Below are 12,983 nucleotides of genomic sequence, written 5' to 3'. Positions count from 1 at the left end.
GGATATAAAGTAACAGAATGGGAGAGTAACACCCAAGAATAGTAGAGATAAGGACCAGGAGGTCTGCCCCACAGCTTGGAAACCGGCCTCACATGTTGGGGGAAAAGGTAGCTCAGATACAGAAGGGAACACCAAGTAAAGGGTGTTTGGAGGACCCACTCTGGATGGGAGATATGTGTCGAAAGTAGACTATAGATCAAATGTGATGGCCACTCAATACCTCTATTGCAAATCACAACACCCAAAAGGAAAGAGAACAAAAGGGAATGCCCTGCCAAAGAGGCAGGGTGGGGTGGTAGAGATGGGGTGGGGGTGGTGGGTGGGATACTGGGAACATTGGTGGAGGAGAATGGGCACTGGTGGAGGGATGGGTAAACGATCACTGTATGACTGAAATGCAAACACGAAAGTTCATAAGTTTGTAACTGTACCTCACGGTGATTCACTAATAAAAATTTAAAATGAATAAAATTAAATTAAAAATAAAAATATGTTTAGTACTAAAAAACTGGTCCCTAATTTTTGCTAATTCAAAGGAGTACTATTCCAAAGCTAAGAATTACTGATGAAGACAAAATGTGGTTATACATAAATACTTTAAATAAGTTATATAGGACTGTAGATTTGGAATACTTTTTAGCATATACTCAAGCTTCATTCCAAAAATATTCTTACAATGATCCTTCATCCCTAATTGAATCTTTTCTTTCATTTACTCAACTCAAAATACAGAATTCATTCATGTCACTGTCACTGTCATCCTGTTGCTCATCAATTGGCTCAAGAGGGCACCAGTAACATCTCCATTGTGAGACTTATTGTTATGGTATTTTGCATATCAAATATGCCACTGGGAGCTTGCCAGGCTCTGCCATGCGGGTGGGATACTCTCGGTAGCTTGCCAGGCTCTCTGAGAGGGAGGGATGGAGGACTTGAACCCATGTGCAAGGCCCTACCCACTGTGGCTTAGAATTCATTCATAATTCATAAGAATATGTTCTTACCATTTTGATTATCATAAAAAAATTTTCAGGAATTTAACTATAATTTTATAAACTCAGAATCCACATTATCCCACTGAAATAGAGCATGAGTAATGTATAGTTATAGATGAGTGATTAAAAAAATAAAACTAGGGGCCAGAGTAATAGTACAATGCATAGGGTGCTTGCCTTTCATGTGGCCAACCTTGATTTGATCTCTGGAGCCCCCATATGTTTCCCCAAACACAATGAAGATTGATCTTTGAGTGCAGAGCCATGAATGAATCCTGAACATGGCTGGTTGTGATCCCCAAACAAGAAAATATTGAAACATATCTGGATATAAGATATAGTCATTTAGTTCAGTCACAACCTTGACCCTGATTCATTTCTATTGTAGGCACTGCATCAAAACTGGTTCAAGTGTATTCAAGGAGGCTCTTAACTGCTTTTATACTCCTTACAATTTATTCTCCAACATGTATTTTGTTTTTTTTTTTAGTTTAAGTCACCTTACCCACTTCTTCTAAATCCTAATACTTGAAGAGAAATTCATGTACTACTTCATATCCTTTTTCCCTTTCTCGAGTTCTATTATAGTTTATTTTAAATATTCACAGAAATAACTCAGTTTGTAAAAGACAACTGTAATGATATATAGAATTAATTGTATTGCCAACATGATACTTCACCATCACAAGCCTCATTAGAAAGAAATAATATAGAAACCACAGACTTAAAGCATAGGAACAAATTTTTCCATGGTACACTGATGCCAGCATTACAGAAGGAAATTTGTGAGTCATTTAGTTATTTGTTACTCGTTCACAGTTCATAGTTATGCAAAACAACCAAATTTATATATATATGTATGTATCTGTATTTAAAATTATAATCCTTGAATTTATATATATATATTTAAAAAATTAAATGAGTCCTAATAACAGATAGGCACATTGCTCTATTTGTTAATACTTGATCATTCATGACTTGAGTGCATAGTTTTGTGAATCAAATCTTGGTTTGCTTTTTATTTTGCATAGATGTATCACTGTAAGGTAGCAGAATTTTACAAAACTTGATAGAGTGGGGGCTGGAGCACTAGTACGGCAAGTAGGGCACTTTTCTGGCATTCGTTCTCCCAGGCTTCCATCTCCAGAACCACCTATCATCCCCCGAGCCCTGCCAAGAATGATCCCTGAGTGCAGAGCTAGGTGTATGCACTGAGCACCACCAAATGTGTTCCTCCCAATAAAAAACCCACAAGAAACCCAACTTTATAGAATAGTCTTACATCAATGATTTGAAAAGTAATCTTGAAGCTAAATACAGAAACTAAGCTTTATTTCAGGATATTCCTAGATGTTAAATGAAAACTGAAATACGTACATAGAAGTCAATCAAATAATGTTTTTGTTGTTTTGTTTGTCTACACCTTGCAGTTCCTACAGTTTACTCCTGGATCTATGCTCAGCAGTAATTCTTGGCAGTACTCGGGGAACCATATGAATTGGTGGGGAGCAAACCCGAGTCAGCCAGGTGCAAGGCGAGCACCCTAACTGCTGCACTATTGCTTCTGTCCTAGCCAAGCAACTTTTCATGTGTTATTTTCACAGGTATAATTTTGTGAGATAAAAACAAATAATGACATAATGATTGTCTGATTCAAGACAACATTAAAAAATCACATTCTTCAGCTCCTCTTTTCTCTTGCTAGATTTGGTTCATGTGCCTAGAGTAGGTATGATCCAGGGTTGAGGTTGCAATTGAAGCTAATTTAATGACGGTATTTTATGTCCAGATATGAATTGCAGTATTTTAATTGCTTATAAAGTTCGATAGCAGTGGAATAATGTAGCTGAGGAGATTAAAATCTTCCTAAGATTAGTGAAAATAACATGCTTTCGTTTCAAATTTTTAGTTTTTTTTGTCAGATTTTAAAGTCCTAAAACTTTGTCAACGTCCCCAGAATTTGCCAATACTTTTATTCACTTCAAAAAAACATGTAGCCTGTTAACGACATCACATCCCTTATAACTATTAAATATGAATATTTTTCCACTTTAATAATGATACTATACTTCTCATAAAGATTAAGAAGAATAAATATGAATCCCCTTGGAATATATGGTTTTATAAAAGTGAGTATTTTTATATTTTAAATTAATGATGTAATAAAAGACATTAGAGACACACAGTGTAAAAGATAATATATAATTCAAATCCAAAGGGATTAGTTATGAAAATAACATCTGAGTTAGATTTTATTAACAGGAAAGAAAACATTTTAAATGTAGAAGCCTATTATTTCTTATGCAACATTGTTCCTTAGGATATCCTGCTAAATTGTTATGTGTGATTAGACTGGAGAAGGAAAAATGTTTGTCCTACAGAAGCATCAGTCTCCCTAAGTGTCATTTATTGATAAGTGACTTAAAATATGACTAATATTGTGAGATGAACTGACGAAAGAATAAGATACCATTTTTATACTGTATTGGTTTTGAATATTTAAGAACTTTTTTCTTAAATTTAACTTTAAAGTTAATTCTTAACTTTTTTCTTTTCCATTTCTGCTTTCTCTTTATGTTGCCTACTATTGTTACTGATGTTGATAATGTTTATGTTGCTAGAATGCTAAGATGTTCATATTTGTTATATAATTGTAAACATAGAAAACATTTTTTCTGGCAAAAAATTGACAATTAAAGTACAGTAATGCATTCTTCAGAACTTAAAAATCACTTTTTTTTCTCTTTGGTGGGGGCACAAGTCATATCTGGCAATGTATATCATCAAGGTGTATACAGTCTGTGTTGGGACTGGATATTGAACTCAGAGCTCTCAAATGCAAACTGTGTGCTCAGCCTATTAAACTCTCTCTCTAGCTCATAAGAACGTTTTTAGGAACTGGCAAAAGTACTAGTGTTCTGGAAATATGATGTATTTAAAACACACTACCTTCCTAAATCAACTTTGGAAAATGCTGATTTTTTTCAAGGATTTTCAAACTATTGTATTGAATTTACCTTTTTAGATTTTGGGAAAGCTGATCTTTAGAGATGATTGCAATATTTTCTAACTAATGGATTCACTGGACAGGTAGAAACTGCTTTCAGGAGAGAATCTACTTTCAAGACAATTCACAAGTTTCTGTCTGCCTCAGTCTTTTGCCATGTATACTTCACTAAACTTTCGTGGCAGCTCATTTCCCCTAGAACAAGAAATAAGAGAGGAGAATGAGGACCTGGTGGTGCTCTACTCTCAAGGATCACTCCTCAAGGACCTTATGGGATGCCCAAGATCAAATCTGGGCTGGCTACATCCAAGGTTGTGCTATTCGCTTCAAACCTAAGAAAATCTTTAACTAAAGAAGCAATACATCATGGTGTATTTGCTAGATCTAACTCAGAATTAAGAAATGGTTCTAGATAGGATGTGAATGTTGATGGAAGCGAATAATTGGAGCCATCTTAGAGGCAAGACATAGCTATAACTTGCTCAGAAAATACTGTTTAATTTGTATAAAGGGACGTTAAAAAATACAGATTTTTTTAAATTTACGAAACATGAACTCTTGAGTAAGTCAGTAGTCTTTTATGTAGGTAGCTTCTACTGATTTTATACTGTGTGCATGGCAGTCTGTGTTCTTATCAAAACTATACAAGGCAGTCCTTAAGATTAGCAAGGGTAGATATCTCAAATGGAACAAAAGAGAGAGAAAGAAGTTTAACAGGAAAAGCAATTGTGGAAAATGAACACAGCTGGTGAGTGTGAAAAAGAATTTGAATTTGTTTCCTTGGGTTTGTATGAGAAAATTCCATATTGATGACTCAAAATCAAAACAGATTTTCATATTTCTGGAGATCAGGAGACTCAGATCAAAGTATCAAATGAGATGAATTGCTTCCAAGATGCTATGAAGGAGAACTGAATTTCTACCTTTCTAAGTCTCATGACTCTCAGCTTTCCTTGACCATGTACACACTCTGCCTCTGTCTTTTGTTTGCCTCTTCTTCTGCTCTTCTGTATCTCTAAAATATCTCCCTCATAAGCATTATTTTGTCATTTGATGAGTACCCATCCTAAGAAAAGATGATCTTATTTCAAAATCATTCATCATATCTCTGAAACTCCTTTTTCTATCAAGATAATATTACTACTTCCTGGGGATTAGGTGTGGATAAATAAATGAGGTAGAGATGGAGGCTACATCCACCATATCACATAAAGAGACAAAAATGCTTTATGCAATTATCACAATTTTCAATGCCTTAAATTTAACTAGAAGTGAAATATTAAAGGAAAAATACCACATTATCTAGTGCTATATTAATCTAAAAAATTTTTGCATTTCACAGCAAACTTTCTTCTCCTGGTATATACACACATGCACACACAGATTTATCAAATTGGAATTAGGTGTTTTGTGAATCTGTGTTTCATCATCATTCACTGTTTGAAGTCAGTGGAGATTATGTCATGTCAAAACTCTCTTCCATGTTGTCTGGTCTCACAAACTTTTGCTTTAATCTTCTTAGAACTGTTAGGATATCAAAGGTCATTTTTATTTCAAAAGGAAGAACCATGTTCCCAATTTTATTGTCTTTGTAGAAAGATTAAATGAGACTTTCTATGATGTTAATTGCCACAAGATGACAACTTTTTCTCAAATAGTATGGTCTTGAAACCCAAAGGGGTATTTTTGTTGTCTTTTTGTTTGATCTTGATAAGTTTATCTTTTTTTTCTCAAACATGTATTATTGGTCATAAGATTTACTTTTTAAAACTTTCTTATGTAGTCATTTTTCCAAAAATTTGACTGTTTCTTATTAATGTATTGGGATAACATGGCCTTATACAATATCAGTATCTCCACTAAAATGATAAATGAATAGATAAATGCAATCTAGTAAATCTATAATAAAGACAGTCTTGTCATAGCTGAAATCATGAGGACTGAGCTTTACATTCCATTAAAGCAAACATAATGTTCATTAACAAAAAAATAAAATAAAATAAAATAAAAGCAAATGTATTGTAGGATGGGGGAAATATGTATAGAACAGTACACTCATTTGTATATATACATGGATAATTTCATCCTATAGTGGAGAAGATTGAATATCCAACAGAATATTCATGTAAGTCAGTGTTTCACTAATAATAGTAACTATGGATTAAAATTTTGTATGTCACTCTAATATGGGTGAATACTCTATATACTTTGGGTACTTCCAATTTTGATTTTCATTCTTTATATAGTACCTCACATGTTGTTTAAGTAAATATTTCTACATAGATGCATGTATCATGAATGGCTTTAGGAATTAATTCACTCAACATTCAAACAAAATAAAGCATAAATATCCTAAAGTTAAATCAAATAGTTCTAGGAATGATGGAACATGTAATCAGATGTCTGTATACATACATATGGTGTTTTTTTCTTAGACAGTCTTTAAGAATTGTAGAGTCCTAAAGTCTAAAGCTGAAGAAAACTTGGGTGGTCATCTGGCTATATTAATTTTTTCAGGACACAAGCAGTTATTATCCACATGACCTATGATGCCTCATTTTCTTTAGCATATGACAGCTAAGGTGATGCTGATCAAAAATATTGCAGTCATTCTTAAACAGTTTCACATGCATATAGATGTTTAACCACTGACTTTTCAGAGCTATTGTAAGAAAACACTATTAGCCTTGGACTGGAGGAATAATATATGAGAGCTAGGTAAATGGTGTCCAAGTTCACCTGAGCATATTACCCCTTAGAGTAACCCCATCCGATATTGTAGTATTTTTGAAGAATAAACCAAAAGAAACATCTGATTATGATAATTGTGACTTAACTCAAAAGCATGCAATGAGTTCAACTTTAGTTGCTTAGTCTATTTTTTCCCCTTGCACCTGCTTGCCTTAGATCCTTTGTTAGTAAGTTAACATAAGAGGGAGTTAAAGGAGAAACTACCCTGGAGTGAGTGTGAGAGGAAAATGGTAAATAGAAAGTCTAGAATCCATTACTCCCCTCCCCAACTTAGCTTCCTTTTTGGTTTATTACCTGTAAATGTGGAAAGATGAGAGAGATGAGTTTAACTTGTTCTGACATTACTTGGAGACTGAGGAGCGTAGTGACTTCCTTAATATTTCTACCCCAGAAAGGGAATTGGAACATGTGTTGTGTGGTTAGGTCTTGTAATGAAAAATAAAGGAATGATAGAGAACAGTAGAATCATATTATAAGCATAACAGCAAGTGTGCTGAAGGTTTTTAGTCACTTGCAAAATTGAGAGATATTATCAGGACTGTGCAAATACATTCTCTGATTAATTTTCCTAAGGTAAAATATAAAAATATTTATAAAACTGAGAATCCTGCTATGAATAAAATTTATTCTCTGATATAATACGATAAAATGAGCTATAACTTGGATCTACTCAAATGAATATATAAAGATGTTTAAATAATAAAGAATTGAACACAAATATTCTCACAGTAAAATCATCAGTGATTTTTAAATTTTAATTATAGTCATTTAAAATATTGAAGAATATTCAATAAAATAAAAAGTACTTTATCTCAGAATATTTTTACATGTGATTTGCTTATCTCATATGTTGCAGAAATTATATTTTATTGCCCTTTCTTTGGAGTACATTTCACAATAAAAAGCTACTAGTTTAATATGAAGAAAACAAGTTTTCAAGGCCAAGAGAATTTGATCTTTCTTTTTTAATAATATTGAATAATTAAACAATAATTTTGAAAGAGTATATTTTAATCCAGTTGTGCTTTTCAGTTGTAAAAAAAAGATGTTAACTGTGCATTCTTTTGTAGATTCCTTAAGAATTTAGTTGAACAAGTCATTGATATAAAGGAAGAGTTAATTGGGAAAGAAACATACCAATATACAGAGCATTTCTCTTCCATGAAGCTCTGGAAATATTCTATTGTCAATCCAAACAGAACAAACTAAAATGAGATAATTGGGAAGGTGCCCATAAAGTCAGTCTGAATATATTATCACAACTATATATGAGATAATATTTGTTTTAAAAAGATTCTATGGCACTGTAAACTCAGTCTCATTAGAGACTGCATTTAAAAGGCTTATAAAGTTACTCATTAATGTTATCTTGTTGTATCTCCACAGCTTTTTCATTAAAGAAAATTCAGCAGAAAGCATTTTCTCCTGATAGCGGGAACCAATTTGCAATAAATGTTCTGGAAACCACTAGGGAAGCCATTACTGAGGTCTAATAAAAACAGACAAGCGTAACTTGTTCTATATTTTTGTTTCAATCACATACAGATGAGACCCCGCTTTCCACACCAACCGCAAGAGACAGCCTTGACAAACTTTCTCTAACTGGGCATGGACAACCACTACCTCCGGGTTTTCCATCTCCTTTTCTGTTTCCTGATGGATTGTCTTCTATAGAGACCCTCCTGACTAACATACAGGTATGCACTTTTGCGTCTAAAGGAAAGGAACGGGAACAATCCCATTGAAGTATTCCCCCAATTTATATTGTTATAACCTAATCTGCTCATGAGATGGACTAAACCACATTATTAAACTTTCCCAAGCCCTTAAAGATCTTAAATCCGCTGCATTAATCAAATTGCTTTGGAACTGCTCAAATTATGCATATTAAGCCAAAAATAAAAACTTAAGTGAAAATGACATGGACATTTAAAAAATCATTCTGCCTAAATGTACTACTTGCTCTCGACAAATGGAGAAATCTAATGTTTAGGTTTGTCTGATTTACGAAATGATGGCTCACCAGTTTTAATAAATATTTAGTTATTTTTAAACTGCTGCCTTCCAACAAGGAAATGGTATGTTTGGCAATTTAAAATATGTCTAATATAAAAGAATCCCCTCCCTTCAAATTCCTTCTTTCATAAGTAAGTTTGTTTCAGTTAATAAGGTTTCTTCAAAGAATAGACTTCAAAAAGCCATACAAACTTTCCACGGATTTCCTATGTAGTCCCCAGGATGTATACTTTACGTACAGTACATTATGAATCAAAAATACTTACAGTTAACAATAACATAGAGCATGGAGCCAAAATAATAAGAGTGTTTGGAATAAAAGAAAGCATAATTTTCTTGCCCACACATGAAGTGATCATGTGGAACACAGATGGTGACTGCCATTTCCTTCTCCATATTTGGAGTTGTTACTAGCACAACTGTGCTTATATATACCAAACTGGTGTTCATTTTTTCTAATTTTACACTCTAGCACCCCGTTCTCAATGATATTTCTCTGTACACATTTTGTACCACATTAAACTTTGTCCCAGGAGAAATGTAATTAACTTTATTTACCTCTCTAAGGATGTGACAGAAGGCCTTCCATGTAACAATCTTCTTATCTATGAATATGGTATTAGAGTCTCCAGTACTGTATTCAACTATAAGGTATCATATCTTAGTCACTGGAATAAATCATCAATTTAATCTAACCTGAATCAAATCCACATAGTTGTTATGTTTTAAAATAAACACAGACCTTTTTCCTTAAATTTGACATACAATTATTTTCAATAACACTGTGTTTTTCATTTAATATTTTTGTTCAGTTAAATTATCATGAAAATAGCCATTTCAACATATTCTGAAAATTAAAGAAATAATTCCATATGAAGAAATGAAGAATTTAAGAATGTTTTAGTATTCTTTTTCTACTTGTATGCATTTTGCAAGCTAAAACATCTTTAAGTAGAAAAGTGGTGATATTATTATGATTTCAGCAAAATAAGGACGGAAGACTTTTAGTCATAGAATTCTATTTACATATCCCAAAAAGGGCTTTACACAAGACTCATAATTGTAAAGGTGAACACCACATCTTTAGGTTAAATAATATCCACTTGGGGTGTTTATCCAGCTACTCCAGACTAGTGATACCCATATTAATTATATTATCTGCATCATTTCAAACTGAAAAATAGGAAGAGATATTTTTTAAATCCTGGTTAAAATGTATAGATTTAAGCAAAATTATTTTGCCGATACTATCACTAGATTTAAATATGCAGTCTCTCTCCTTCTTTCCTTCCATCTTTCCTTCCTTCTTTCCCCAACACTCTCTTTCTCTCATCTCCTTTGTCTCTCCTCCTCTCTCTCCTTTTCACTCTATCCCTCCTTCCCTCCCTTCCTTCCTTCCTTCCTTCCTTCCTTCCTTCCTTCCTTCCTTCCTTCCTTCCTTCCTTTCTTCCTCCCTCCCTCCCTCCCTCCCTTCCTTCCTTCCTTCCTTCCTTTCTTCCTCCCTCCCTCCCTCCCTCCCTTCCTCCCTCCCTCCCTCCCTCCCTCCCTCCCTCCCTTCCTTCCTTCCTTCCTTCCTTCCTTCCTTCCTTCCTTCCTTCCTTCCTTCCTTCCTTCCTTCCTTCCTTCCTTCCTCCCCTCCTTCCTTCCTTCCTCCCCTCCTTCCTTCCCTCCCTCCCTCTCTCTCTTTCTTTCTCTCTTTCTTTCTTCCTTTCTTCCTTCCTTTCTTTCTTCCTTTCTTTATTTCTATTCTGTTTTGATCACACCCAGAACTACATAGGGACAATTTCTGGCTTTGTACTCAGGGGTGAACCTTGATAGTGCTCATACCACCATATGTGGAGCTGAGTATTTGAACCAGGGACAGCATCAAAAAGGCATATAACTTACCTCCTGTACACAATCTCTGGCCCCTATACTCTCATTTTTAATGAGGACATAGTTTAGAAAGAGTTTATGATAGGACAATAGTCAAGACTAACTTTTTCTGGTCCCAAATCAATGGGATATCAGTCCAATCAAGTCAGAACACCTATAATAAGATCACTCTATTAGAAAAAAACTATGCTTTTCCAGTTCTACCTTATATCATGCATGTTTTAGTATTTAGTATTTTAGTTGTGGGTATTATATATTTTAATTTGTGTCTATGTACATAAGATAAAATATGTGTACATAGGTTAAATTAAAATTGAAATTTTAATGAGGTTCATGCAGAGTTATACACATAAATAAGTAGCATGAACATATACATATACATATACATACTAGATATATGGTAACAATGTTTTCACACAACTTTACATCAGGTAATAGATGCTAGTTATTTTTTATTGTCACACTTATTGAGTTATATTAATATCCAAGGAAAGGCATAGAATGTTTGAACATGTTATGACTAGAATATTGAATACACAGCATGAATGTTTGTTGCCTAAATTTTAATTTGGGCAATTATAGCCTCCTTGGGTTAATTTTCTTCATACTTTCAGTGATATATAATTGTGTTCTGTCACTGTCATCCCATTGCTCATTGATTTGTTCGAGCAGGCACCAGTAATGTTTCTCCTAGAGAGACTTATTTTTACTGTTTTGGGCATATCCAACATCCAGTACACACGGGTAACTTTCCAGGCTCTGCCGTGCAGACTCGATACTCTCAGTAGCTTGCCAGGCTGTCAGAGAGGGGCAAAGGAATAGAACACAGATTGGCCATGTGAAAGGCGAACGCCCAACCACTGTGATTTACAATTCAAATAGCAACATATTTTTTGTTTGATAAATTTAAAACTATTTGCTTTGGAGATATTTTATCTATATGGTATTGAAAAGAAGTGAAGTGAAAATGTTCTATTTTTTTTCAAATCATATAATTCTGTCTGAAATTAAACTTTATGCCTATGTGTCCTTTTAATCAAACCCATGGCAATGGAAAATATATAATGGAAAATATATAATATATATATAATGCAGTTAGTCTACTCTTTTCTTAGAATTAATGATCCCCAAACTCACCAAAATTACTCATTTGTAATATTAGTTCTACAACTCAATAATTGAGTTTTATGATATTCCATAATTTGATAATTCGCAATTTAAATTTTGTAATCGTTACTACAGATGTTCCTTCCATGATATTAGCAAAAGTGAATTTTTCTAAGTGTTACCTTTTGCGCTTTAAAAGAAAGCCTGTAGAAAAATATTACCTGCTTCTATTTAAAAATATAGATATGGGAACTCGATTTTTTTGGTTATATACAGAAGTTATATACTCATATTTCTTCTAATTGGGTATTTTTGAAATTAACAATTATGATAAGAGTAATTTTGCTTTGATGATATAAATACATTCCAAATTTTGATTTTTTAGGATTTTTAAGATGATTTTTAAAAGGAATTTTATTTGTATTAATATTTGCAATGATTCATTATGACTTGCTCATTCAAACATATTCCTGGAGAGCTCTCTGTGATATTTTAGGTGAGGAGTCTAAAATTTGAGAGTCAATTAACTGGTGTGATACCTTTAAGCTTTGACTTCCATTTAAATATACTCGAAGGAGAATTTTAATTACTATTCTCATTATAAATTTTCATATTTGAAATAGTAATTTAAGAACTTTTTGCATGTAATATTGGTTGCAAACACTTTACATTATTTATATTACTACAGAATTACTTAAAATGGCTTAATATATAGTATAGAGGTTTAGTACAAAGACATTCAACTTTTAGTATTTCAGAATCATGCAATAATTTTATATAGTTTAGAATAAATTAATATTTTATTTTAATTAAGACACAGCTTTAATAATGATTGTGTTAAAATAATCAAGAGAATATAAATCAATAATCAATTAACACATTGCCTTCAAATTATGGCAAATTTGAAGACCTAAATTTCCTATTATTCATTATTTTGTGATGTTTGGTGCCTACTCCTGATTGGGTTCCATTCCAGGAGTTCTCAGGAACAGTGTGCTACCAAGAAAATGTTTAATCATTATGAGATCATTAAAATTATATAGATCAGCATTCTAAACAGTCTTTAATTTGATAAAGAAAATACCTCATCATTAAAGTATAAAATATATATGTATTCAGATCACATATGGTGGTGATAATATGTTTATAAATATATTAAACACACTTCATATTTTATCAGTGATGATAAAATCTAAAACTCCAATATTTATTGATTAAGCTTAGAGTGGCAG

General features: G+C 33.1%; 1 protein-coding gene across 3 annotated transcripts in view; it reads left to right on the top strand.

Moving 5' to 3' along the window:
* Window positions 1-12,983, top strand: part of DACH1 (dachshund family transcription factor 1) — a 423,983-nt gene that overhangs the window by 365,076 nt on the left and 45,924 nt on the right. For all 3 annotated transcript variants that reach the window (XM_055122554.1, XM_055122548.1, XM_004604002.2), the window contains one exon: window positions 8,299-8,450. In XM_055122554.1, coding sequence (XP_054978529.1) covers window positions 8,299-8,450 — 152 coding nt within the window. The remainder of the gene's footprint in view (window positions 1-8,298; window positions 8,451-12,983) is intronic.

Source organism: Sorex araneus, chromosome 1 (genome assembly GCF_027595985.1).
Source record: "Sorex araneus isolate mSorAra2 chromosome 1, mSorAra2.pri, whole genome shotgun sequence".
NCBI classification, from domain to species: domain Eukaryota; kingdom Metazoa; phylum Chordata; class Mammalia; order Eulipotyphla; family Soricidae; genus Sorex; species Sorex araneus.
The sequence above is the reverse complement of the archived record's forward strand: the minus strand, read 5'-3'. Positions and strand labels throughout refer to the sequence as shown.